This window comes from Orcinus orca, chromosome 9 (assembly GCF_937001465.1).
Source record: "Orcinus orca chromosome 9, mOrcOrc1.1, whole genome shotgun sequence".
In the NCBI taxonomy this organism is placed as follows: Eukaryota; Metazoa; Chordata; class Mammalia; order Artiodactyla; family Delphinidae; genus Orcinus; species Orcinus orca.
In genome coordinates, this window is record NC_064567.1 from 48,702,526 (window position 1) to 48,724,816 (window position 22,291).

Sequence of the window (22,291 nt, forward strand, 5' to 3'; positions counted from 1 at the left end):
TGGCCACCCCTGACCGGAGCTGGACGCCCGACTAGACTCGAGTCCTGCCGCCACCCCAGCACCATGGAGACTGGTTGCACAGGCCGCCTGGCACGTCACGGCTGCTTCTCTCCAAACTGTGCGTCCCAAGGCGCCCCGGGGGCGCACACTGGTTCGGGAAACGCGTCCGCTGTGGGATTTTGAAATCGGAGATAGCACTCGTAGTCCTGAGGCCTGCAGGCCTGGCTGGCCCTGAGGAGGATTGGCTATGGCAAGGAAGGCGGGCTTTGGCTCCAAGCGAAGGCCTGTGACAGGCAGAGGCCGCACCTGTGTGCTATGGGCTCTGGCCTGGGCTAGCGGTCCCGGCGGACGCAGTGGCCTTCAAGGAACCCCCCAGCAGGCCTCTCTCCAGACCGGCGGAGGTCGAGGAGCTCAGTGGGCAGCCCCGGGAAAGGGTGCATTGTGAGGCTCTGCTTGCCATCCCGTCCCCCTCGAAGAGCAGCTGAAAGGTGAGTGCACTTTCTATGTGGCTTTGACCTAGAAAAGAGTCCTGGTGGCCATTCTCACCATCCCAGGAGAGGCTCCCTCCAGAGTCTGGGGCTTCTATTCTTGCGTGAATGGCGCGCTCTCTCTCTTCATATATATATATATATATATATTCATACATATATACACACACATATATATATATTCATACATATATATATGCACCTAATGCTGCTTGGAGAAATAAATTGGACGGCTGTCAACGTGATATGTACCAGCCTTGGCTAACACGTAGAGATTTCAGTTTAATATATTTTTTCCATCTTAGTTTCTATAGAAGCTAGAAATATACTGTTTTTTGACTCTTAGCTGAGAAATCAAATTCTTTCGTTGACTGGGACGATGATTAAATCGAGAATCCGGGTCAAACCATAACAAATACTAATAACAGTAGTAAACTGCCACCAGCCCCAACACCGTGTGGGACCTGGAGGAATGAAGCAGAAATTATGAATGTAAACATTTATCAAGATCTCCAAATGATCATTTTCATCTTACATGATAATAACTTGCTTGAAATCACCATCATCTGATGGTCTTGTTAAAGAAACAACAACTCAAACATGATTTTCTTCTAACACAACTTTTTTGTAAATCCCTTTTTAATTTTTTTTTCCTTTTTAATTTTTGACTCTTGAGTTTTCATTTTCACCTATCAGATCCTTTCCCTAAAGAAATTCGAGGACAATTTAAAATTACGTCCTTTCCTGCCAGGCCCTTATTTTTATATGCAAAGAAGAAACCTTCCCAGCTTCGACTGATTGGGGCACAGTCAGAAGGCTTCTGGGTGCAGCCCCCACTGGGTGGGCAGCAGCCGATTTCGAGGATGCACCACAGTCTCTGGGGAGGCCAATCATAGCCCAGTCCTTTCCCAATGTTTTCTCCTTGGGGGAAGTGAGGGGAGAAATCGAAAAGCAAGGAAGAGATTAAGGAAGTCGTTGCCAGATTCCTAGGGGGGCCTTGCCACACACCTCCCAAGTCCTGAACCCCATCAGCCTGCATTCGCCAGTTTTACAGATCTTATAAACACCCTCTGGAAATTCAACCAAATCATATAAATAAATCGTTCTTCAGGCTCCAGAGAACTGAGCATTTTAAAGATAATTCAAGGGGTTTTACAAGCCTAACAAATACAGTTGTAAAAATGCCATTGGAAAGATATCACATTTACAAAATGAGATTGATCCACGTGCTATAAAAGTCAACTATCTCAAAGGAACACCTCAGGCAAGAGAGCGCAGCCCAGGACAGGATTTTCCTGTCCTGTTTGGGGAAGGCCAGGCCTGGGGCTGCAGTAAAAGCAATTCAGAGAATTTCTGGAGCTGGTGAGACAAACTGTTTCTGGTCCTGGAGCAACTGTGGGTGGCAGGTCCCCCAAAATGTCCCAGAAAGGGCAGGAAAGGGGACATCCCAGGACAGAGCCCATGGACAGGTGACCCAGAAGCCAAGCACATCCATCATTCCCGCGGCCTTGGGCCCGCGGAGCTGCCCTCTGTGCCCGGCTGGGCCAGGGACCCTGGGTCACCAGCACCTCTGAAATGAGGACAGAGACTCCACATCTGGATCTGTCTCATCTCTGAGCTATCAGGGTGGCAGGCAGAGGGAGAGTCTGGCGAGTTGGGCTTGGGCAAGGGGAGCAGGTCCCAGGGCTGGCTTCGGAGCTCAGTCTCACAACCACTCCTCTGTAGGTCCCTTTCTTGTTGAAACCAGTGGTTTCTGACCTCTCGGTTCCTGGGCTCAGAGGCAGCAGGAGCGGGGCTCACAGCTTGTGAGGGGTGCTTTGAGGCCAGGCAATCGCTGGCCATTGGAAGGAGGCCCCTGGAGACTCAAAGGAGATGTGTTGTATGTGGGAGTAGGGAGCCTGCGGGGTTAGAGACTAGCCTCGTCCTGGTCCTGGTCAGCTCGAGGTGAGCCTTTCTCCTTGGCGGCGAGGCCCAGGCCCTTGGTGGGAGTGGGGAAGGAGAGGAGGAGGTGATGCATCGATCCCTAAGGCGCAGGAGTGAGGAGCAGGGGTGAAGGCCTGGTTTCTCAGAGCCCTTCTCCAGCTCCGGAACCCGCACCCACGGGTAGGGGAGTGCAGGGGGAGGGGCAAACTCAGGGCCCTGCCGGGAGGGCAGGCCGGCCCGGAGCAAAGACATCCTCGTCACCGCCCCTCCCTGCGCGGGGCTGTCAGGTTTCCTGTTTGGAGAGAAAACCCAGCAAAATCCAACAACGCAAAAGGGGGGTGGTGGGGGGAGGAAAGAGCGGGCCTGGCCAGGTCTTTGCATCAACCCGGACGCGGGTGCCCCTACCCCGGCCCGAGCCGCACGCCCCTGCCCAGGCCTCGCCCGCCACCGGCTTTCGGGAAGAGAGCCGGGCCGGCTGGCTGTGCGCGCCCATTAATCTGCCGGGCGGGCGGCGGGCGGGCGGCGGGCGGGCGGGCTGGGGGCTGTTTGTAACTTTGCTGCCTCGGTCGCCGCGGTCCCCGGGGAGCGGGCTCCGGCGCTCGCTCCCATTGGCCGCCGCCGCGTCAGCTGGTGCGATTTGCTGCTGTCGCTTTTGGCGTTCGGCCATCCAGAAACAAACCAGTTCGATGACTACTAATAGTTATAGCCAGATGTACTAATACACAACAAATCACAGTCCTGCAGAGGGGCGCGCAAATGAGTTCCTATTTTGTGAATCCCACTTTCCCCGCGAGCCTGCCCAGCGGCCAGGACTCCTTCTTGGGCCAGCTGCCCCTCTACCCGGCCGGCTATGACGCGCTGAGGCCCTTCCCGGCCTCGTACGGGGCGTCGAGCCTCCCGGACAAGACGTACACCTCACCTTGTTTCTACCAACAGTCCAACTCGGTCCTGGCCTGCAACCGGGCGTCCTACGAGTACGGGGCCTCATGTTTCTATTCTGATAAGGACCTCAGTGGTGCCTCGCCCTCGGGCAGTGGCAAGCAAAGGGGCCCCGGGGACTACCTGCACTTTTCTCCCGAGCAGCAGTACAAACCCGACAGCAACAGCGTGCCGGGCAAAGCCCTCCATGACGAAGGCACCGACCGGAAGTACACGAGTCCTGTTTACCCCTGGATGCAGCGGATGAACTCCTGCGCGGGTAAGGTGTTTCCCTGCAGCCCCTCAAGAGAGTGGAGGGAGAGGGGGAAGGAGGCAGGGAAAGAAGGAAGGAAGGAGGAGACAGAGAGAGTAGAAAGAGGAAATAGAAAGAAAGGAGGAAAGAATGAACAAAGTTTCTTTGGGTTTTTAAAAAGAGATTTCAAAAAATAAAAAATGCAACCCATTCCCAATGGGGCAATCAGGCTGTGGCAGCATGAAGGCGGGGCACTAGTGTCCATGTAAGGTGACAACTTAGGGAGCGTGTGGGGGGCTCACTGCCATGCTATGTGAGACCCAGTGACAGGGGCAACCTGAAGAGAGAGCAAGGCTGGATGGGAGAGAGCGCCTGCCCTCACTGCACGCTGGTAACACCCTGCTCAGATCCCCAAGCCGTGATGGCCTTCTGCACCCATTCTGAGAACTCCCCTTTCCCTCCCAACCCCCTCACCTTTCTGCCCTTCAGAAACGCATCTAGATAAAGGCCCTCATTTGGCCCCTTGCAGTGTCTCCCCAAAGCCTTGGAGGGCCACATCCCCAGCCTCAGGATTTTTCCTCTCTCTCCTCCCTCCCCTCCCCCTTCCACTCAACTGTTCACTCACAGCCAACTTCTGCCTCCTTGTGAGGCCCTGCCTGTGTCTCATACACCCAGCTTTGGGGGAGCCCCCCGCCCATGGGTTCCTTTGGCACTAGAACAGATAGCCCATCACAGTCCTTCATTCCAGAAACCCCAGGTGGCCCATAGCTCCATCTCTTTGCTCCTGGTTTCCAAAAAATCTACGGGGAATCCTTGGAGAAGGACAGAGGCTAGTGCGGATTTTTCAACTTACAGTCTTTTGCTTTAAAATCCACTTGTGTTTTCAAGAGCTCTGCGTTTCTCAGAAGGGCCAGACAATTGGAAGGCATTTGCAAAGATTTGAGAGGGCTCACCATTTAAATTTTTTTAAAAAAGCATATTGTGTCCTGACATGGCTGGCCACAGTAACATCTTCACAGAGGTCCGTGTGTGAATTCGGAGCGTCTACCCTACCCACAGGGTTCCATACCCACCATTCCCAGACACACACACTCTACTCCCACAAAACAGGCTTAGGTACCCCGATCTAAGAATGCTGTTCTATTCTTTTGCTTGTAATTTTTTTTTACAGAGCAGATTTTTCAAAAACAATAATTTCCCACCCCAAGTCGTTTTAGGTGGAACACATCTCGCTTAATATGAAATAATCTTCTCCCATCCAGCCCGCTTTCGGCCCCAGACATTGTGGGAGAGACGGGTGGTTTTCAGCCCCGAGACCGGGGCGTGGGGCGCGGGGCTGACTGGTCTGGCTGCCCGGATCCTGGCTTACCGGCGCCCGGCCATTTCTGACCGCAGGTGCTGTGTACGGGAGTCACGGGCGCCGAGGCCGCCAGACCTACACGCGCTACCAGACGCTGGAGCTGGAGAAGGAGTTCCACTTCAACCGCTACCTGACGCGGCGCCGCCGCATCGAGATCGCCAACGCGCTCTGCCTCACCGAGCGCCAGATCAAGATCTGGTTCCAGAACCGCCGCATGAAGTGGAAAAAGGAAAATAAACTCATCAATTCCACACAACCCAGCGGGGAGGACGCTGAGGCAAAAGCGGGCGAGTAGACGCCTGGGCAGGGACCAGGCCCGCGCCGCAACCTCCCTCGGCTTTGCCCCCTTGCCTTCGCCTACTCCCCAACTTTTCTTCCCGCCTGCTCCCATCCGGGGGGCTTTCGCAGCTTCAGGGGAGCCCGGCGCTTTGCAAACGTCTGAGCATTTATTTCTTACAAGAAAAAAAAAAAAAAAACACCTCACACACAGCCAATCCCAGCGGTAGAGCGAGGCGCACTGCACACGCAATCCCGCTCTCCAAGCCTGCCCAAGCCCGCTCCGGGTCTCAGGGCGCGCCCCAATCGGTTCCCGGCTCTTGTGTTAGCGCCTCTGCACGCCCCTGAGCTCGGGTCCCGGGGTTGCTGGAGAGGAAAGAACCCGGTGCCGAGCCCCCTTTGGTGTCTGGGCGTTTCCGCCTCGGTTCCTCGCCACCAAGTCCCGGAGGGCATCACCAAATCAACTCCGGCCCCTGGGAAGAGGGAGCCTAAAGTCTGGGGCCCCAGCTCTGCCGAGGCCTCCCAGGCCGCCCCCAGAAAGGAAGAAGCGCGAGGAACAAAGGGGGCCCGAGAGAGCCTTGTCTCTCGGCCCAGCGCGCAACCGTCCTTGGAAGAGAAGCAGCCTCAGCCCAGCCGAGCCAACCTGGGCGCGGGTGGAATCTTGCAGCCCTGGGAATGACTGGGCTCCCCGAGCTCCGGATTCCGGCTCCCCGCCTCCAACAGGGCCGGCGCTACCACCACAACAGCTCTCAGGACCTAAGGATGCAGCCCAGGGCTATGGGAGCGGCAAGAGTCCTGGTTTCCAAATGTGCCAGGGGCGCCTGAGACGCCTGACCTCTCCAGCGGGGACACCTCCCCCCACACCCAACTTTAAGCTATATTTGTGATTTACTTTCGTCTTTCAGAACCCAGGAAGATAACTACGGAGGTACTAGGCACTGCCACAAAATGCTTTCATTAGCGTCCTCATTTTACTTCTGGAGGTCTAAGCAAGACCCTAATAACTCGGCCCACGAATCCCCAGGCCCAAGCAGCTTCTGTGGCTGCGGGGAGCCTGGGCCCACTCGCTGGGTTCACCGAGAACCCTCCGACTTGGGGCCCGGTTGGCTCGAGGAAAGTGACCCGGTGGTGAAGACTCTCCAGGCTGGATACTTATAGCAAATCAAATAGCAAACTAATGACACGAAAACCATATTTACACGAAAGAAAAATCGACTCCGGCTATAAAAGTGTATGGAATTTGACCTCGCCTCGGAGAAACGCTACACAAAAGCTATCTTTAATAGACGCCTGTCATTTAAGAGCGGCAGGGACACTGTCCCTCATGCGCTCGCAAAAACAGAGCCGTAATTGTAGCTGCTGCTGCGGGTAGGATTTATTTCTCCAATTGGCTAAATGGCCTTCCCCCCCCTTCCCCGAAGGTGATATCTGTATTTTCAAATTTCAGAGCTGCCGGCACGACGGTCAGAACCGACCCCAACCTCGACACAAAAATAAGAGGGGCTGCACAGCAGGGAAATAAAGTTGTTGTAAATAAAATCCAAGTCACCATCTCCCCTCAGTCCTCTGCATCCTCGCCGGGCACGCGATCGGCAGCTGACGGCCTCACAATTGGTACATCCTAATGGAACTGCGAGGGAAATGCAATAATTTTGCCATAATGGGCTGTAACCTCAATTCGACCCCGGCCCTTGCAGCCCCGGGTCGGAAGCGGAGGGATGCGCCCTGCCTCCAGCGGGTGGCGCTCGAGTCCGACTGAAAGACGGCGGCGAGTGGCGGGCACGCGCCTGGGGCGCGCGCGCCACTCCTCTCGCCTCCACCCAACTCCCCCATTAGTGCCCGAGTTTACCTCTAGAGGTCATCAGGCAGGATTTACGACTGGACAACAAAAGCACGTGATTCTAAGTCGTACCCCATATTTGGGTGCCTACGTAGGAGGGAACCAAGTACATGTCCCAGTCATTTCCATAATTCATCATAAATTGTGCAAGGGTGCTATAGACGCACAAACGACCGCGAGCCACAAATCAAGCACACATATCAAAAAACAAATGAGCTCTTATTTTGTAAACTCATTTTGCGGTCGCTATCCAAATGGCCCGGACTACCAGTTGCATAATTATGGAGATCATAGTTCCGTGAGCGAGCAATTCAGGGACTCGGCGAGCATGCACTCCGGCAGGTACGGCTACGGCTACAATGGCATGGATCTCAGCGTCGGCCGCTCGGGCTCCGGCCACTTTGGCTCCGGGGAGCGCGCCCGCAGCTACGCGGCCAGCGCCAGCGCGGCGCCCGCCGAGCCCAGGTACAGCCAGCCTGCCACGTCCACGCACTCGCCTCCGCCCGACCCGCTGCCCTGCTCCGCCGTGGCCCCTTCGCCCGGCAGCGACAGCCACCACGGCGGGAAAAACTCCCTGGGCAACTCCAGCGGCGCCTCGGCCAACGCCGGCAGCACCCACATCAGCAGCAGAGAGGGGGTTGGCACGGCGTCCGGAGCCGAGGAGGACGCCCCCGCCAGCAGCGAGCAGGCGAGCGCTCAGAGCGAGCCGAGCCCGGCGCCGCCCGCCCAGCCCCAGATCTACCCCTGGATGCGCAAGCTGCACATAAGTCATGGTAAAGCCAGTCTTTTCCTAAATCCACGCGGCCGCGGGGGCGCGGCTCTCTGTCCTCCCCCCCCCCCCCACTCTCCTTTACCGCCCTCTCTCTCCCCGTCACTGTCCTGGTTTCGCCTCTCCCAGCCCTGTGGAGCCTCTCCCCGCCGTTCTCCTTCCCCTGCCTTCCTTCTTCCTCCTTCTCTTTTCTGCAGCGCCCAGCGCTCACAGATACGGGGAAAGGGGCCGCTGGCTAGCCAAGTTTAGACGTTGAAAAGGGGGGAAAGGAAAAAAAAAAACATATCCAACCCCAGCGCCTCGGAACGCGCTCATGGGTCAGGCCAGCCGAGCAGGGCGCAGAGAGGTAGAGGATGGCAGTAGGGGCCGTGAATCGGGCTTGTCAGGACTGATAATTTATGAGGAGGGCTACGCTGGGGAAACAGCGTTACTAATTAGAGTCCCCGAAAAGGGGCTTGGTGGGGGGAATAATCGAGGCGAGAGCCGGCAGGATTCTGAAGTTTGGGGGCAGGAGGGAGAGCAGGAAAGGAAAGGGAAGAAAAAGAAAGCAGGCGCCCCAAGCGTGCAGGCTGGAACAGGAGGCGGCTCGCGGGGCTGGAACTTTAAGGGAGGGTGATCTGGAGGCTACTTGGGCGCACAGAAAAGGGCCTTGCTTTGGTGGGTTTCTGGGTGGTGGGCAGCCTGTGAGGGCTGTGCCCCGCCTCAGGGCGCCAGGGGCAGGGCCAGAGGGCAAGAGAGGGGCGAGGGAAAGCCGGGGGATCGTCCGGGACGCGGCTCCAGCTTCGGATGGGCCGATTGTTCCCAGAGTCCAAATCTTATTGTTTTCTCTCTAGAAAGGAAGAGGGAAGGAAATTCGGGAGGGGCGGGCGGGCGAGTGAGGAGGGAGACTTGTTGAGCTTTTCTCCCCTGTTCAGGACCCTGGCTGGTCCAGCTGGCGGACTTTGGTAGCCAGAGGCTGAGGAGTGGGTGGCTAAACCGCTGACTTTTCTGTTGCAGACAACATAGGCGGCCCGGAAGGCAAAAGGGCCCGAACGGCCTACACGCGCTACCAGACCCTGGAGCTGGAGAAGGAGTTCCACTTCAACCGCTACCTGACCCGCCGAAGAAGGATTGAAATAGCACATGCTCTTTGCCTCTCCGAGAGACAAATTAAAATCTGGTTCCAAAACCGGAGAATGAAGTGGAAAAAAGATAATAAGCTGAAAAGCATGAGCATGGCGGCGGCGGGAGGGGCCTTCCGCCCCTGAGTATTTGAGCGTTTAAAGTACTGAGCAGTATTAGCCGGGTCCCGCGTAGTGTCAGTCCTAAGGTGACTTTCTGAAACTCCCTTGTGTTCCTTCTGTGAAGAAGCCCTGTTCTCGTTGCCCTAATTCATCTTTTAATCATGAGCCTGTTTATTGCCATTATAGCGCCTGTATAAGTAGATCTGCTTTCTCTTCATTTCTTTGTCCTGAATGGCTTTGTCTTGAAAAAAAAATAGATGTTTTAACTTATTTATATGAAGCAAGCTGTGTTACTTGAAGTAACTATGACAAAAAAAGAAAAGAGAAAAAAAACCACAAAAAAGTCCCCCTTCGACCTCGTTTAGTGCCAATGTTGTGTGTTGCACTCCAGTTGTTTAACTGTGCATGTGAGTGGAAGTGTTCCTGTCTCAATAGCTCCAAGCTGTTAAAGATATTTTTATTCAAACTACCTATATTCCTTGTGTAATTAATGCTGTTGTAGAGGTGACTTGATGAGACACAACTTAACTTGTTCGACGTGTAGTGACTAGTGACTCTGTGATGAAAACTGTGACTCTGAGCGGTGTGTCCCTGCGTGCCTTTGTAGGACCCTTTGCACGAACTCTGGAAGTGGCTCTTATAAGCGCAGCTTCAGTGATGTATGTTTTTGTGAACAAAGTTACAAATATTGTCCAAGTCTGGCTGTTTAAGCAAACTGTGATCAGCTTTTTTTTTTTTTTGTATTTGTTTTTAAGGAAAAAATACTGACTGGAAACAAAAAATAAACTTTCTATTGTAAGTTCTCTTGGTCTGGTTTGTGCCAAATAGCAAGTGGCTCTGTTTGCTCTTCTGTCTGTCTGTCCAGTGCTGGGAGGCAGTGAGTCTGAGGCTACCTGAGCAGTCTGCCTGTGCAAGGGGACCTCAGACCAACACCCTGACCCGTGGCCTCCCTAACTGACCCATCAGAGAGTTCAGGGCAGAAGGTGGAAAAGCTTTAGGTGGTTGCAAAGCCTGAGTCCAACCTGCCCGTCTCTGAGGAAACCAGGTTAACTTGATGGGTACGAAAAAGAGAGGAAGAGAGAGAAAGGAGAAAAAGCCCAGGGCTTTGTTAGCGGCCCTCGGGGGCCCACACAGATGCCGCTTCTCTCCTAAGGCCATCCTAGGCCTCCACTTGCTGAAGAGGCTGCTATGCCAAGTTGTGGCCCCCAGACCCTCTGCCCTTAACCCAGCCAGGCACCCTTTCCCACTCCTCGCCCTCCTGAACCCAGTTGGCTTCTTTTGCTATAATTAATTTGCTACAAATCGAAGGTACTTACCCCATCCTAGCTCGATTGGGAAACTCCTCAGAGCAGCTAAAGCGCAACTAGAGATTTGCACATTTACCGACTGCTTACACTGATGCCGTCTTTCCTTTAAAAAGTTATAAAACAGTAAACTTTATAAGCCCCAGTTCCGGCTATATGACATTTGGGTGCCAAATGAATAGGGTTTTGTCTATGAATTAGATCGTAAAATCATCCATAGCACAGACAGATCGGCTCACTGGCTATAAAACGTCACGTGGGGCCATTAAAGTAAGTTTTATGGTTTTGGGGAGTTGACATCCAACATTATATACCACATAACATATAATCTCACTGACGCTGCACTCCATTTGACTCTTTTGCAGGCTACGTGTGCCACCTGGCCATTCAAATTGTCAATTTTAGGTCCAGAAGTGTCCAGACCGCAAGTTTCTCAAAACTCTGAAAAAATGGCTCCCTCCGAGTTAAGGTAAGCTCGCCCCCTGAGCGCTTTCAAGTTTATTTGTACTCTGAAAACTTTCTTTCTGGATCTTTCTCTCTCTCTCTCTCTCTGGTTCAATAACTCTGAGGTTGCCTCGGAATTCCAAAGGGGAGAGCAAACTTTCCCTCTGCCCAAATTAGGAGCGCCAAGAGCCAGCTTTCGGAGGCACCACGGTGCAGAGCGCCTGTGGCCGCGCCGCATCCCTGGGCCTAACTTTAATTGCTGCACCAGCGCGGATGTTAATGACTTCCGCTGCTCTCGCCGGCGTGCAAAAAGATGATTTTTGTGTGCGAGTAGGCCTGCATGCGGAGACCGGGCAGGGCCGCCCCCATCCCGGGGCTGGAGGGCCGGGCTCTGCTGGGTCTGCGGAGCCCTGGGTGGGGGCTGGGAGCCGGGTGGGGGGGTGGCGCCGGCTGCGGGCGCCGAGGCCGCGCTGCGCTGGGGCGCGCTGGGGAGTTTGAAAGAAAGGCCCGGGCAGGGCCGAGGCGGACGCCGGCGGGATTTCTGACGGGGCTGTGGCAATACGTCTCCGCGGGCCGGGGTCATTTGGCAGCACTGAACGGAGGTGGCGGCCTTTGGGGCCGGGTCGCAGGCTGGATCGGGAGAGCCCGAGGGTGCAGAGGCCGGCCGGGTGCGGGCGGCACCTCTAGGCTGGGCCCCTGGGTCGCCAGGCCGAGCCCAGGCCGCTGGCGCCCGCGGGACGCTGGGGACCGCGGGTCCCCACTTTGCGGGGGAGGGCTCAGCACCCCCTCCCCCGCACCAGGGACCAGGCCCTGAACCTTGTTTGCTTGCACGTTCTTTTTATTTCGGTGGGACTGTTCTCACCAGCCTGTGAGTCTGAAGCAATAAACTTTATGGCCGGATTTAACTTTAGTCTTTGAATCTCCAAGCTAAATGAAAGGCGTTACAGCGCTTTCTTTTCTTCTGCCTTGCCTTTCTTCTTCTTTCCTTTTCCTCTCCTTTTGTAGAATTTAAAATCTATGCACAGGACCCTCAAAAGGCAACTTAGGCATCTCCCTAGATAGCACTAAAGATTAATTTATTCCCCCTCAATATACAGGCAAATTCTTTCTTCCAAACTGTGCCCTGAAGTTTGGGGGGAAATCGAGGTGTCTTCAATGTCCAACTTAAAAGTCCCCAGGACCATTAGGTTGTTTTTCCACACACATCATAAAGGGTAGTTTAGGGAAGAAATAGGTCGTTTGTCAGTAGGAGATTTCCGCCTTTCTTTTGTTAGTTGCTCTTTCTGTTTGATCCCAGGAAATTTACATAATCTATGATTTCCAAAACAGTCCCCAATATTGCACCAATGGGTGAGATAGATTTTTCCTAGGTACAATTCCAGCTTGGTCTCAGCCACCCTTTCTGGCCCCAACCCTCTACATTCTTCAGTGGCAAAGCCATGACTGGGGACCCTGTGGCCTGCTCTGGGGTCTTTCTCTGAATGGGTACCCACAAGGGATCTAGCAGATTTCCCCCATCCTGTATGAAGAACTAAGCCAAATCCTCCAACTCAGAAATGAAACAAAAAATGGGATCTTCTGTCTCCAAATGCTTTTCTCCTTAGGAGCTAGCTAGGTGGTTTTCTGCAAGTGCTAACTGGTAAAGATATTTAGTAAGTCCTTAAAGTGAAAACATTTAAAGTGTAGAGTTGGAATTTCCACAAACTTTATTGTGCAGAGGCCACTTACACTCAACATAAGTCCAACAGATGTCCCCAAAGTCAGAGGTTCAGAAAGCAAAACCTGGGAAGTTTTTTGAAAAATCGAAACCCTCCCACAAGTCCCACTCCTCTTGAATAGTGGCAAGGCAAATCCCTGAGGTCGTTTTGTGTAACCTGTTAAAGTGAGCATTTCCTGAGAGCAGTTCAGCACTCAGGAAGATGTGTCTGCATCTTAGTGGCAACCAGAATATAAACTTTATTTGGGTTCTCTTTTATTATTTTAGATGTCTGTGAGAATTCTGGAGTCTTTCTTCTGCTGCTCTGAGTTTCAGATTCTTTACTGGAAAATACTGGGTTAAGGTTTTATTTTAGTTATTCATTTGGTGATCTTGATTGAGTGACTTCTTGGTGACTAAAATTAGTGGCAGAAAAAAAGAGTGATAGAGCTGCTGGCAGGTTCATTTGAGTAACATGCCTGGAAGAAGTGTCCACACCACCTCTGTGGTCACGTCCCACTCTGGGTATGGGAATGGGCAGAAAGTTTCTTGGATTAGCATCACACAATATGGGGGAATCTTTCCCAAGCATTAAAAAAATTACAGGCTATAAATATTGTCAGCTTGCTTATTTCTGTCTGTTGTAATCATCATAAAACTTTAGAGTTTAAGACGGCAGGCCAACTCACATGCGGTTAACTGACTTTAAAAAAATACAGCATCCAGTCAGACCTATGTGAGCGTTATTGGAGGAATTTTTTTCTCTCTTCCTATTTTCATAGGAAGCATAGTGAGGAGGATGGCTGGTTATCTGCTCATTTTGTAGATAAGTTTTTTTTTTCTCGTGCGTTCTTTTGGGTTGCTTTTGCAGAGGAACTTACTTAGGAAAAAAAATCTCTGTCACTAAGGGTTTTATGAAGACATCTAGCCTCAGCTGGTGGCAGAAGTGTTTGTCTGTGCTCCTAGCTTTGTAAAAGGAGAAGGCATCCGAAATGTGCCAGGCCCCGTTTGTTTCTACAAGCTGAAGAGACAATATTTCCTGAACTATAAATATAATAGGAAGCTTCTGGTCACACTTACTTAGGGGTTTGTTAGGGTTTCCATGCTCTAATTTCACAACCTTATGCCAAGATTCCTTTTTTCCCCCCTGTTCTTTCCCCCGCTTCATTGTTGGCAGCTCTGGGAGAGCAAGACAGAATTTTCTACCAGAAACGGAGTCATGTTCATTTGTTGAGATGTGAAGAGTATTATATCCAAACAACTAGTGAGGGGAGAGCAAATTACATCCTGAAAGATAGGCTATTAAAGAGGAAAACAATCCTTTTAGCTTGAAAGATGCCCCGCAAAGGCTCTCCCCCACCTTCGCTCTGGAGTCTGTCCGAGGTTTGCCCACCATGGAGAGTGCAGAACGTTGTGGGCGCCATCCCTTTGGCTTCTAAGGCAGAATTTCTTTCTAGACAATGACAAAACTATAATCGGGGCTTCCAGACAGGGCTGAGGGGGTCTGCCTAGGCTCCCACCCACATAGGAGAGGGGAGCCACAGTCCTAGCCACTCTAAACCCCAGAACCGAAAGATCTGCCTAGGACGGTTTTATTTGGTGTTTTTTTTTGCAAAGAAAGCTGCCTTTCTCCCACCAGTTCCCTTCCCCACAAACCGGTCTTTTCAATAATAATATTTGTTATGAAGGTTATTGGGTAATTATTGCGATTTTGTGAAGCAGCCCTTGCTGGAGGTGAAGTCTGTCATCGCCTAACAAATGACGCCCGTGCAGTTCACTGCCGGGTTAAGTAAATGCAGAGAAGATAAATCTGCACACCCTAGGAATCGCCAGCAGAGCACGCTTTAGTACAAGTTCACAGTCAACTCTCCTGCCTGGGCCAGCTTTCCCAACAATTAGGGCTGCGTCTTTATTTTTAAATAAAGGAAAAGTCTCCCACTTCCATTGCCTGCTTACTCCCCGTCTTTTCTTTTCTTTCGCTTTTTACGAGGTTCCCCTCGCAAAAGCCTCCTACTCCAAATTTTCCTTGTAAATGTAATGATGAGTGATTTTATAATAATCTCATTCCTATTTAAGTGACGACAAAAGGAGGTAGGAGGCTGATTTGACAGGAAATACAGTCACAAACACACAAAAATATCCAATTCACCCTCTTACTCCAAAAGTCGGTGGCAGAAGCAGGGCATCCCTGAGCTCCTGGGGTGGGGGGCTTCCCCTTGAAAGAAGAGGCACAGCTTTGTGTATCTTTGTGGTTGTAACTGCAGGTCAAAAAGTTGAGGGTCAAAAGTTTACGTTGTGCAGCGCTCTTCGTCATCTGCCCAGACAGAGTTTGATGTCAATGTTAGAGTTGCGATCTTGACTATCAGCACAAAAGATAAAATGGCTCAGAGTGACGCGTGTATCACGGTATGGACTCCAGGTGAACCCTAGTGGTTGAATGACCTCAATTACGAAGGAAAGGATAGAAAATTCCTCTTTTCAAGACTAATACATGCTGTATTTCATCTTGAATTATCGCTCCCATTCTAAGGGAATAGCAGCAGGTAAATAGGCATAGATTATTGAAGCACCAACACCCTAGATGCTGGAGAACCAGGAGTCTGTTTGTGCGTTTGTCACAAAATAAAAAAGCTCAAAACTCATCAGTGGACCTTTAGAAATAATGTAGCAAGTTGCCAATGTTCCATCATACCTTCAAAGGAAAGAGATCGGGCAGGAAACTTCCTTTATTTGAAAACTGTGATTTTGATTGGCCAGTTTTTTTCCTTTTTAGTACCTTTAATGATCCCTAAAGTGTGTGAGAACAAGGGCAAACACAGGCACTTCTTGCAAAGTGTATCCTTTGCAATTTTCAAGGACAGAATGCTTTTTCTGAAACTGCCACCCACTAAATGCAAAGAGCTGGGAAGGGGAGAAAGGAAGTGGAAACCCTCCGGAAAGGGGCAGGATTCCTCTACCCCCTCCACCAGTGAGAAAATGCTTATTGGTACCAGGAAAATATTCCTGTTGTTGAAAGTTTTTCATTATGTTTATTGTGAACCCTACACTGAATGTAAGAGAAATGCTACAATCTATGGGTGAATAAACTGTAAAGAATACGCCATTTAAGCAGGAAGGTAGAATCCACAAATGCCAGACCTCTTCTCAAGACCACAGTGACAGACTTCTATTCTCCAGAAAATACTCTTTAAAAATACATTTGGAATGAAAGCCAAGGAGAGGGGAAGCAAGCTAAGGAGGGAGGGCGGGAGAGTAGAAAAGAAAGGGAATAGTGTGTGAGGGAAGCCTACTGGAACCATGCCTTGTGTGTGCACTGCAACTGGAGAGCTAAACAATATTTTATTTTTCATGCACCTATATTAACGTTAAGTGTTGGTACCGTTAGCATCTATTTTCTGGGGGACGTATTTTCCTTTTCTGTGTATTGATCTTCAAGTAATTCGTGTAGGGAAACAGAAAAGAGAAAGATGACATTTTTTTCTAGGTTTTTCTTTTAATTTTAGAGATAAACTAATTCAACTACTCAAAATGTAGACCCTTACAGGGACATTTAAGATCATCCCACTATAGTCTGCTTGATTAGATTTGCTGGTGCCAGGTATGTTCAGGGGTAAGAGCAAATATTTCCCAAACACTGCCTTTGTGGAAGTAGTCAGGTTGCTTTCACTGTGCAATGTGTAAAGTTTTCACTCTGGCCAAGAGCTTGAAGCCAAATGGGGGTGTGCCAGATGAGAACAGAGGAAAAGGAACAACTGTGGTGACTGCTGTTACAGCAGCGAACACTTCACCACATCTGGGCCAGTGAAATGAAGAAAACGGAACCCCCCCCCATTAGTCACCAAGACAATTATGCGTCTCTTTGAGAAAACCCTGTTATCGTGTTATTGGTTAAAAACGCGCCACACCTTAGGAACATGTCAGCGTCAATAATCACAGACACCTCTTAGCTAGTTTTTCAACTCAAAGAAAATGTACCTGCAGAAGTTATTGCTTTTAGAGTGCTTACTTTCTTTATTTGGAGGATTTTAATCTTTAGGCCTCTCACACAATCCTGGTTAAAATTCATGTCTAATCCGGATATGAATTTCATATGCCTTATGCCTGGGTTGTGTTCATTAGTATAAACTTCTATAAGGAAATTACCCCCAAACAGTTAATTGGTCAAATGGCTGATAAAGTATTGCTTCTCTAAAATCCTATGCCGACTGTAGGTGGGGGAAGCCCTCAAATGCCACCATCAGGCATTTTGAAATTCAGTCCTTCTCCCGTGCCCTCCAGAGATGTGCTTCAGACAGCGAACAGTCAGTCTGGGGGACTCTCGCTCTAGAGAACAAAGGACAAATACAGTCAATACATTCCATAACGTTTACATTTCCTTTGCTCCCCCGGCCTTGGTTTTCCCTGAGAAGGAGTGACCTGGGCAAAGCACCCACTCTCTAAAAGACATGGTATAGACCTTTTAGAGGCGCAAAGTCCAAGGCCGAGGTGAACTTCAGGTCAGCGCGTCTAACAAATATGAAAATGTCGGCTGGTGAAGGGCGCGCCTTGTGATTTAACAAAGACTGTCAATGTGTAAGATTAATAAGAAACAAAATGCGCACGGTGTCACTGTTCGGTCACTTTGAAACTTGGGACAGGGCTGCATTCAAGAGGGAAGGCTGTTCCAAATATATTCAAAATGATTCAAATCAGATTCAAACTAGGCTGCAAAACACTGCCCCCCTCTCGCCCTCCCTCTCCCTTGGACTCCCTTCACTCTCCTTCTCCATCTGGGACTCGAGGACATGATGAAAAGTTATTTCACTTAATGGGACTTTAAGAAAGCTTTTGTTGGGAATATATGTTATCCCTGCACGTGGAAATGAGCAAATGTGCTTACCAGTTTCCCAAGAAAAGGATAACGCTTTCACCCTGCTTGGGACTGGAGCCAGTTGGCGTGCGAAGATTAGCACACTCCCTCTCTGCTCGATTTCAGGGCATCCCATCTTTTTTCGGACAAGGCGCTGCTGGTAAACCTCAGTTTATTTATTAATTGAGTTAGTTTCTTCCTGGCTTTACTTTGGTGTCTTGGATCGCATATGAAGGCAAGAGTTTTCTTTGTTTTGCTTTTCCAAAGATTATTTGATTCAATGGAATGATGCTATGGCTTGCGAAGAGAGATTGTGGAAGGATCAGAAAAGGTACTGAGATTGTTTATTACAGCCATAAATCTTGCAGTAAAATGTCAAAATGTCGGTGTGTGAGATAACACTTGGTGGTCCTGGCTTCGTTTGTGTTTATGATACGAACCACAAAGACAAGTTACAGGCCTTGGGGGGATTCTGTGTAAGCCCATCTTCCTAAAGTAATAGAACCACATGAAACACAGGCGCAGTTAACTCGTTTAGGTTAACCGTATACAAAACAGTGCCCGAGCCTCGTTAATACTTTAAAATAGAAGCTCGGTAGAAGGTTCTGAGGCTAAACAACATGAATTTTGTGTTTTAGTGTCTGTAAATAATATTGAACAGACATGGTTAAGACCTTAGTCTGATGACACGAGGAGGGAGGCAAAATTTCCTTGTCATGTTTTTTCTTCCCAGAAGCTTAGAGAGCCCAGTTTTGCTAATTACTTTATGTATGTACATATTATTCATGTTATATAGTACACATAGGTATATACTATTTTTTCTTGCTGTAGAGAGATATTGGTTTAGGCAGCTATCACAGGCTAGAGAGTCTAGAGAGAATGTCTAAAGATTGACACTCAGCGTTGATTTCTGTCTGTGGCTTAGATTTCATTTTTAAAAATTTTCAGGGTGTGCCATGTCAATGGACAGCACTCTTCACAGACACACATCCAATGTGGAAAACCTCTTTGTACCACTTCAGGGTGATTGCAGTTAGAAAGCTAACATGATCCCTTTTTTAACCTCTTTCCCTAAATTAGTTTAAAGATTAGTACCATATAATGGGCTTTATGTGGCTAAGCATTAAATGACTATCCATCAAATGGATATATTCCAGCATTTAGTAACTCATATGAGTAACCGATATAAATGAAGATAGAATTCACATTCGTTTTGAAGTGTCTCCAGGCTTAGGCTATGACTCTCCTTGCCTGCGTTTCAGACTCAGTTGTGAGAAGGCAGTTTATATTGCTCTTTGAAAAATCAACTAGGGTACACCAGCTGAAAAATCCTTGCTTTACATGCCAATATGAAAGTTTTTAGAATGGTGACTATGCTAGCTAAACGCACTGCTTTAATCTAGGCTGAAAAGTAGAGGATCTAGGTATGTCTGTCACTCAGAAAAGGAAAGGGAAAGTACACACAACGAGTAAGGCATCAGTATTTACTTTGAAGATCAACATTAGGTGGAATTAATAAGTAATTTATTTGTTAATAATGATAATTAGTTTACCCATCAAATTTCAATTACCAAATGGCAGACAACAGTCCTCTCTCCCCACTTTCCAGAGCTACTGACATCATTAATATGCTAATTTTCAGCAATCCAGAAATTATAGACCGTCCTTAAATATAACTTTAGCCTCAGATACAGCCTGGAAAAGCAACAGCTAAAAGACAAAACAAAATTCTTAGCGGGAAAAGACCCCTCGGCACAGTGCCTATGCTATCCTTAGTTTGTTTTTGTTTGGAGATTTTTCTGAAGTAGGAAGTTGTTGGTCTCAACGCTCGATTTTGTGGCGGCATCATCGCTCTTATGCCTCCCCGCCCTTGGGCCATTTTCTCACAATCGCACCTACTACACTGGAGCATGTTTCATTCTGAATCGACACCTCCATCAAATGAGATGCTATTAGGAAGGTTGTTCGCTTTTTTTTTTTTTTTAGGTAAAAAACCAAGTATCTTCTGCTTCTAAAAGAAAGAAAAAATGAAAAGTGCTCATCCGGTTGTATTGGAATTGCCTTGCTTTACATCCAGGGGCCGATTTCTCTCAGCTGCTCACCCACCCACCCTTTTCGCTCCTGCCTGGCTTCTCAAACTGGGGACGTTGGGCGCGGACGCGGCGGGCATGATGTGCGGAAGGGAATCAGCTGGTGAGAAAACCGGTCTGTTAGCCTCATTCGTTTTATTCCCCGGCCAGGATAAAACCCGGAATACCCCCTTGGTCCCGACGCCATTCCCTCCCCCAGGCGGCCTCGAACCCTTGAGGACGCCAGGCCAAGCTAGGCTGGGCCCCGAGGTCAACGCTGGGCCGCGGCCGCCTGTCTGCCCCGAGGCCTAGGCCAGAGTAGGGCACGCATAGGGCTCGGTCTGGGCATCCGAGAGGACCAGAAGACTGCGGGCCCTGAATTCCCAGCGGAACTCAAAGTTGGGGGTTTGGACGCCCAAAGCTCCAGTTCCCTCCCTCCTCCTGGAGCCGGACAGCAGCATCCATCACCCGCCCGCGCGCTTCCTGATCCGGGTCCGCGCGCGCGGCGCGCACATTGGCGGGGGCGGGTCACGTGGCGGTACTGGGCGGGGCGCGCGCGGGGCCGAGACCGGGGACGCACGCGCGCGCGCGCGCGCGCGCGGCGAGCCGCGGGGGAGGAGCGGCGCGAACTTTGGTGGCGTCGGCGGCGGAGGGAGGGGGGAGGGGGAGGGGTGGGATCTTGACAGCGGGGGAGGGGAAGGGAGCGGGGGAAAGGGGGGATGGGAAGCGAGGCAGGAGGGGGAGGGGCCTCGGCGAGCCCAGAAAAACGACAACGCGAGAAAAATTAGTATTTTTGCACTTCACAAATTAATGACCATGAGCTCGTTTTTGATAAACTCCAACTACATCGAGCCCAAGTTCCCTCCCTTCGAGGAGTACGCGCAGCACAGCGGCCCGGGCGGCAGAGACGGCGGCCCTGGCGGGGGCCCGGGCTACCAGCAGCCCCCAGTGCCCGCGGCCCAGCACCTGCCGCAGCAGCAGCCCCAGCTCCCCCACGCGGGCGGCAGCCGAGAGTCCGCAGCCTCCTACTACGCGCCGCGGGCCGCCCGCGAGGCCTCCTATCCCGCAGCCGCGCTCTACCCCGCGCACGGTGCCGCCGACACCGCCTACCCCTATGACTACCGCGGCAGCGCCAGCCCCGGGCGGCCGCCGCAGCCCGAGCAGCCCCCGGCGCACGCCAAGGGTCCCGCGCACGGCTTGCATGTGAGCCATGTCATGCCGCCCGGGCGGCAGCCCCCGCCGCCGTCTCCCCCGCAGCATCGTGCGGCTGCCTCCGCGCCCCCGCGGCGCTGCGAGGCGGCTCCCGCCACCCCGGGCGTCCCGGCAGAGGGCAGCGCCCCCGCGTGCCCGCTGCTCCTGGGCGACAAGAGCCCGCTGGGCCTGAAGGGCAAGGAGCCCGTGGTGTACCCCTGGATGAAGAAGATCCATGTCAGCGCCGGTACGTGGCGCCGCTGGGGAGGCGCGGGAGGGTGGGCTGGGACCGAGCCCGGGTTCCAGGGTCGGGGTGGGGGTCGTGGGGAGAGGCCGAGGGGTTGGGGGCCTCGGGAGGGGAGCCCCCAGCTGGCTCTAGCTACAGTGGGATGTGGGTGTGTGCCCGCCAGCCAGCCGCCTGATCCCAACGTGAGAATCCTTTTGTACCCGGGGTCCCTTTATCGGGAGATTTACGAGACGCCAAACTGTTAGGGCAGTAATTATAGCCCCCATAAATTTAATTGCCCTGGCAGAGGCTTCAGGCCATGTGTCTTTGAAGCTTTTCTTCAGCCCCAATGCCCAGCACTATTCTTTATGGCTCTCGGGTGTTTCCCTTGTCAATAGCCTGTGAAACATTTTCTTTGCCGTTTTATGTATCTTGCGTGAACTTGGTGTCAGGTTATTATATAATGATGATGTCCAATTGCTCTTCCCCCACCCCACCTTCTCTTTCCTCCTCTTTTCCTTCTCTTCCACTCCCTCCTCCTTGGCTTTCTCCTTCGGGGTTATGGGCTTTCAGTCAACCCCAGTTATAACGGAGGGGAGCCCAAGCGCTCCCGAACCGCCTACACCCGGCAGCAGGTCTTGGAGCTGGAGAAGGAGTTCCACTTTAACCGCTACCTGACCCGGCGTCGCCGCATCGAAATTGCCCACACGCTCTGCTTGTCCGAGCGCCAGGTCAAGATCTGGTTTCAGAACCGAAGGATGAAGTGGAAGAAAGATCACAAACTGCCCAACACTAAGATGCGATCCTCCAACTCGGCCTCGGCCTCAGCAGGCCCACCGGGGAAACCACAAACTCAGAGCCCACACCCGCACCCCCATCCTCACCCCCACCAGGGCGCCTCCACGCCCATTCCCTCCTCCATATAATCTTCCAGAGCTCTAGACCAGTTCTTGCCCTCACATGCTTTTCTTTCCTCTTCTGCCCCTTTCCCATCCTCCCCTCCCCATCTGGACTACAACAGACCCCAAAACAAAACTCAGCTTGGTGAAAAGGATAATAAAAGGTGAAAAGGATAATAAAAAGAAGACATTTTCTGGGTAAGAGTGTGAGCTGGTTGCCGCCCAAGAGAGGACAATGGCCAAGATGCTGACTAGTGGGACAACCTGCTGGCCTGAACAAGGCTGCCAGGTTTGGGTATCTGAGAAGAACCACTTGGCATCAAATACTTTTGAGATGGCTAAAGTCAGTCGCACAACCCATGCTGACTGGGGACGTGTACATGTATATTTGTTGCAAGCAGAAGAAATCAGACCCTTTTCCTATCTTCCTTATTTCCCCTTCCCTCATTAAGGCAGCTCATACAAGCTTGTACCGAACTGAATAAATGAGTAGACATTGTGGACCTCACAAGATTATTTATTTCTCAAAATGTACAGACCTTGATGGTAGATGTGACACGTTA

At 51.3% G+C, this 22,291-nt stretch overlaps 4 protein-coding genes across 4 annotated transcripts in view; all 4 read left to right on the forward strand.

Annotated features, from left to right (window-relative positions):
- HOXA3 (homeobox A3) overlaps window positions 1-22,291 on the forward strand; it is a 44,774-nt gene that overhangs the window by 1,624 nt on the left and 20,859 nt on the right. Inside the window, exon 2 of the mRNA XM_049714772.1 lies at window positions 10,720-10,823. Coding sequence (XP_049570729.1) covers window positions 10,804-10,823 — 20 coding nt within the window. The 5' untranslated portion in view covers window positions 10,720-10,803. The remainder of the gene's footprint in view (window positions 1-10,719; window positions 10,824-22,291) is intronic.
- HOXA6 (homeobox A6) lies at window positions 3,168-6,757 on the forward strand. Its single transcript, XM_004265663.3, has 2 exons — window positions 3,168-3,609; window positions 4,978-6,757. The coding sequence occupies exons 1-2, from the start codon at window positions 3,168-3,170 to the stop codon at window positions 5,235-5,237; spliced, it is 702 nt and encodes a 233-aa protein (XP_004265711.1). The 3' UTR covers window positions 5,238-6,757.
- On the forward strand, window positions 6,908-9,853 carry HOXA5 (homeobox A5). The gene is made up of 2 exons (XM_004265662.2): window positions 6,908-7,831; window positions 8,824-9,853. Exons 1-2 carry the CDS (start codon window positions 6,937-6,939, stop codon window positions 9,072-9,074), a joined length of 1,146 nt encoding a protein of 381 aa, XP_004265710.1. The 5' UTR covers window positions 6,908-6,936; the 3' UTR covers window positions 9,075-9,853.
- HOXA4 (homeobox A4) lies at window positions 20,146-22,239 on the forward strand. Its single transcript, XM_004265661.3, has 2 exons — window positions 20,146-20,850; window positions 21,403-22,239. Exons 1-2 carry the CDS (start codon window positions 20,223-20,225, stop codon window positions 21,753-21,755), a joined length of 981 nt encoding a protein of 326 aa, XP_004265709.1. The 5' UTR covers window positions 20,146-20,222; the 3' UTR covers window positions 21,756-22,239.

Coding starts and splice junctions, on each gene's coding strand:
- HOXA6 (XM_004265663.3), top strand. CDS start 3,168: ATGAGTTCCTATTTTGTGAATCCCACTTTCCCCGCGAGCCTGCCCAGC. Junction 3,610..4,977: donor GCGGATGAACTCCTGCGCGG/GTAAGGTGTTTC, acceptor TTCTGACCGCAG/GTGCTGTGTACGGGAGTCAC.
- HOXA4 (XM_004265661.3), top strand. CDS start 20,223: ATGACCATGAGCTCGTTTTTGATAAACTCCAACTACATCGAGCCCAAG. Junction 20,851..21,402: donor GAAGATCCATGTCAGCGCCG/GTACGTGGCGCC, acceptor ATGGGCTTTCAG/TCAACCCCAGTTATAACGGA.
- HOXA5 (XM_004265662.2), top strand. CDS start 6,937: ATGCGCCCTGCCTCCAGCGGGTGGCGCTCGAGTCCGACTGAAAGACGG. Junction 7,832..8,823: donor CAAGCTGCACATAAGTCATG/GTAAAGCCAGTC, acceptor TTTCTGTTGCAG/ACAACATAGGCGGCCCGGAA.